The 5,211-nt window shown below is 33.9% G+C and overlaps 1 protein-coding gene across 1 annotated transcript; it reads right to left on the bottom strand.

Annotated features, from left to right (window-relative positions):
• Window positions 2,397-2,799, bottom strand: LOC107619522 (small acidic protein 1). The gene has a single exon (XM_016321817.2). The coding sequence runs from the start codon at window positions 2,760-2,762 to the stop codon at window positions 2,574-2,576; it is 189 nt and encodes a 62-aa protein (XP_016177303.1). The 5' UTR covers window positions 2,763-2,799; the 3' UTR covers window positions 2,397-2,573.

The raw sequence follows: 5,211 nt of genomic DNA, 5'->3' as shown, positions 1-5,211 counted from the left end.
AAAAATAGATTTAATACAAATTAAAAATTGGTAAAACAAAATTGAAACAAAATAAAATTAAAATATTTTTAAAAATTTTAACAAACTTTTAAAGACAAAAAATTATACTTTACCCTTTTAACCGTATTTGTAAAACCAGATTGTAAGAAATGCTAAAAAATTGGCTAAAATGACAAGGGTGGTGGATATGAAAATTGCCTTTGTATATTATGTCATACAATAATCCAGGTTCAACCTCAACCACTTGAAAGGCATGTTCCTAAAGAGTTGCTCCTAAAGAAGCTCCGGGCCTTCGGCTGCTCTACGGGTCTTCAAAACAAAGGATGAGATCTTAAAATAAGCACTTTAAAGTCTTGAAGGAACGGAATCCTCGGCGTAAAGAGGAAGCATTTGCGATGCTGTTATTCAATGCTGTTGTTGCACTTCGAGTCAATGGTGCTGGAGTAGTTTTAATCACTTTCTCTAAAGAAACTTTGGCATTTGGCAATGTAGTCATTCATGAATTTGGCATAACTCGGTCAAGCGTCCGGTGCTGGAAGGATGGATGGATTCTCTGAAATTGTGGCTGCTTCCGGACCTCAAAGACCAAGTCCTCTCACCATATTTGATCATTCCTGCCACAATCAATGGAATGGTAACATAATTAAGATGTCCCCCTTTCCATGACTTGTAGACCACGTAAACAGCCACATAGCACTGGTAGAATAAGCCAAGCAGGTGGCATGGCCAAAGTTCATTATCCTCAAGGGAATATACAGTGACTATGTCCTGGCTGCTGAGAGGTATGAGAATGAAAGGTGGTCAAGTAGCCACAAACTACGAACTTGGAGACCTAGTCTTTTAATGAATCTCTCACGTCTTTGGGAACAATAGCAAGAGCAATGGTCGCAATCCAGTCTGCTGAGAGATAGAAGAACCAGAGAACCAGACCAAGAATCGCAGTATACCATTGCCTTTGTAGTTCCTTCAAGTCCCAAAAAGTATCAGAACTGTTTGCAAGAACCAGAAGTGTAATTCAGAAGCACTCTTTGAACATCAAAGAAGAGGCATGTATTCCATAGCTAGATCTTACCTAAACAAGCAATGTAACTTCACTAAGATGCTTAACTACCGGAATGGTAATAAAACTAAGATGCTCCTTTCCATGACTTGTAGACCACGTAAACAGCCACATAGCACTGGTAGAATAAGCCAAGCAGGTGGCATGGCCAAAGTTCATTATCCTCAAGGGAATATACAGTGACTATGTCCTGGCTGCTGAGAGGTATGAGAATGAAAGGTGGTCAAGTAGCCACAAACTACGAACTTGGAGACCTAGTCTTTTAATGAATCTCTCACGTCTTTGGGAACAATAGCAAGAGCAATGGTCGCAATCCAGTCTGCTGAGAGATAGAAGAACCAGAGAACCAGACCAAGAATCGCAGTATACCATTGCCTTTGTAGTTCCTTCAAGTCCCAAAAAGTATCAGAACTGTTTGCAAGAACCAGAAGTGTAATTCAGAAGCACTCTTTGAACATCAAAGAAGAGGCATGTATTCCATAGCTAGATCTTACCTAAACAAGCAATGTAACTTCACTAAGATGCTTAACTACCTTCATCATCCATTAAAATATAAACTATTAACACTCTTCTTCCTCAACAACTATAAAGTGAATACTCATGAACCATTACAGAATTACAAGAACCACATGAACACATGATGATGCAAAACCCTTTAGCATATGTGGGTGCATATGCAGATACCAATTAACACCACAATCCCAAAACAATTTGAGTCAAGATAAGAAAAACACCAGTCACCATTATGCAAATACGATTAGAATGTAGGCATGAAGATGCTTACAGCTGCTTCCTTCATAAACAAGATTAATTACAGCCAAAAAGGGGCCTACCCTGAAGTTCTGAACAATCTACTTACCAAAAACAGCTAAAGAAAACTGTCATACAAAAAGAGTAGCTTGCAAAGCATAGTTTAACCTATGCTCGCACCAGGGTTACACAGAAACAACTCAACTATTGCTCTACGTCTCCCCTTCAAGGAATTACATAGAAAACCCATTAAAATTAAAGGAAGCCCTCTGTATATACAACTCAGAATTAACAAATAACTAACAATAAGAGAATAACCAAATCAGTCTTGAAAACATTTTTGGATGAATACCTTAATCCTCATCAAAATTTTAATTTTAATTTCTAAATCAGCTCAAAATGCATTAGTTAATCACTAATCAGTCATAACGTAAGATCCCCCTGTTAAAGCTAAGAATAAGAAATTTAGACAAATAAGTAACTATCGATGTTTAAAAATGACATAAAAGTATAATCAATTAAAAGAAAACCAATAAACCAAAACAAAACAAAGAGACTGAGAAACTAAGGCACAAAATTAAGGAGATTAATCGCAAAAGGAAAAACAAAAGATATTATATTGTCAATAGAGGAATCCCAGAACCAAAGTACAACGGTTTCTTTATCGTTTCCACACGAAAAGAGAGAGTACAAAAAAACAAAACCCTAAACCCTAATCAGAAGAGCGATCATAACCAAAACCATGACGATGATGAAGGTAGGATCAGTTGATATCAGCATCGTCGAAATCGTCTTGGAAGTTGTTGAAGAAATCGGCGTCGGCTAGCTTGTTGTCGGCGGAGATGACGCCCTCTGGGAAGATCTCGAGAGGGTCGACGTCGTCAACATCCATGGCCATGGCGGAGACCTGCTCATCCATCTCTCCAAACAAATCCATTGGCATTGGTCTCATTATCCTCTTTCTTTATCCTCTCTCTAATCTGTGCATCACTTTAGGTTTTCATATACATGGTCATATATACTCGTATGAAGAAGAATCCTGAAGCAACACGTAAATGTATCCTCTTCATTTTTTTTTAAGTAATTTCTCCCTTTTAATTTTATAAGTGAGACAAAAAATGAATATAAGAAAAAATAATAAAGAGTTAAAAATTACACTCACATTTTATGTTCTCAATTTTTTTTCAACAATTGAAAGGATGCATTCCCAAAATAACACGACATTGTGTTTCAAGTAGGTACACACTTCTGTAATTTTTATTTTTTACAAAATAAAAATTAAAAAAATATTTTTACAAAAGCTTTATTAATATTGACCGATCAAAAATTAGTTTTTATATTTTTTTTGTTTAAAATCTTACTTTGACTTTTGATAATCTTACGAAAATTCGTATTCGTCTTTTAAAATAGTATAATATTATCACAATCTCTGTCGATCTTTCTATCGAACATTTTAATCTTTGTTTGAAATTCTCTGGCAATAAGAGATTGTAACATTCTTACGTGTCATGTAACGTTCCTATGGGTCAGTTGTAATTTCTTTAGGACAGTTTTTTTCCTACACAGTCAACAAAATATTGGTGTTTTGTTGTTATGAAGAGGGATTAAAATCACTTACTCTTTTTGTTCTCTTCATTACTGAAAGAATTTGAAATCCTAACAAAGAAGAATGACCTGCACAGAATAATCATTAGTTTTAAATCGACGTTCATAGAGTACTATCGAGAGGTTGATACGTTGTGGAGAAGTTAAGGTGAACATCATTGAAATAGAAAGAAAGAAGAAATTCGAACACCCACATTGCAATTGTGAATGTTATGCAATTCTGTTTGAATATAGAACTAGATTAAATTCTAGTAGGTTGTTTTTGGGCAGCTATTACTTTAAGACAAGTAACCATTCATCTAAATCTAATTTTTGGTACTTGTATTATGTCAAAAAAATTTTTTTTTTTTGTTATTTGTAGATTCCACAGCAGCACTGTAAGTACTTCAAATGCTTAATGAGATGATTGCAGAAAATATTGATTTCAAATTAGAAGGTGTTGACATGGGAGGACAAGAAACTGAGGTGCAAGGCAAATTTTCAGAGATAGAAAAGCGACTGATGAAATTTGACTTGCTATTATAGGATGGAGTGCAAACCAAAACAAAATTTTCATTATTAGGATTTTAGAGTATGTTGGGGTATATAATCTTTTTTACTACTACTGTAAAATTTGTGTTGTGTTAATTGTATGAGTTATGTAGAATTATTTTAATGCATAGCATTTAGTGTTAATGTTTAGCATTTAATTTAAGATTGTATAACTTTCATGGGGACTTATTAATCAAATGACAATATTATATCATTTTAGTTGAATTATGTATGAAGTCATTGGTTTTTTCTTCAATTTGGTCAATTGACTGATACTTCAAACGGTTAATATTAATAGACATCAATATAATCCAAAAGTACAAAATACATCATTAGCCATTAGTTTTTGGCAATTTTAGTACATTGTCACAAAACTTAACATACTAAAATAACTATCTATAGTGTTATGTCATAATGCCTAATAAGCATGACTATAAATAGACATAGCAACAAAAGTCATAACTTATCATCTAAAATAAACACAAATAACTACATCATCCTAGTCTTCACTTTTTTTCTTGGAGGATTAAAAGTAGTTGGTGTACTAGAGTTAGTTGGTGTCTTTAAGCTTGAGAGTTCATTGAGGTTTGGAGTTGGAATAAACTGGAAAAGTCTTACTGTTGTGCTTAGGAATGGCAAAAAAATTCGAACTCACGAATACATATGGGGATCATTTGCGACAGAGAGAAAAATAGAGACCTGCTAAGCCCCCACGAATAAACCGGGACGGGGCGAGGACTGAGGTACCCGTCCCATGGAGACCCGCTAAATTTACGCTAGAATAAAATTACTTAAATACCCTTTTATATATATATGATGTAAATATATGTTAATTTTTTTAGTTTTATTTAGAAACAAATTAATGATGTGCATAATATCTAAATTTGCACCAATTAATTATTTAAATTTGTATCATTACAATAAGGGAGTACTATTACTGAACTATAATCATCGACCAACATTTGTTATTTTATTATGTTGGAAACTTTTCTATTTTGTTTAATTTTAGTTTGTATGTTGGAGATTTAGTTAACAAATGTTGAATTGGGTTTAGAAATGTTAAATGTGTTTGAATTGGGTTTGATTTGATACATTTTAGTTGAACTATATGAAATTTTATTATGGTTGAAGTTTTTTTTATTACTTTTTAAAGTTTAATATCCACAAAATTCCATGGGTATCCGCCTCCCCGATGAGAAAAAATAAATGAGAACCTGTGACGGAAATGGGGTGGGGATCGGGGTAATTCCTAAACAAGGACGGAG

Source organism: Arachis ipaensis, chromosome B09 (assembly GCF_000816755.2).
Source record: "Arachis ipaensis cultivar K30076 chromosome B09, Araip1.1, whole genome shotgun sequence".
NCBI classification, from domain to species: domain Eukaryota; kingdom Viridiplantae; phylum Streptophyta; class Magnoliopsida; order Fabales; family Fabaceae; genus Arachis; species Arachis ipaensis.
Note: the sequence above shows the minus strand (reverse complement) of the source record. Positions and strands in the feature narration are given on the sequence as shown.

Bases quoted from the DNA above. Each gene is read 5' to 3' on its own strand.
- LOC107619522 (XM_016321817.2), bottom strand. From the start codon at position 2,762: ATGAGACCAATGCCAATGGATTTGTTTGGAGAGATGGATGAGCAGGTC.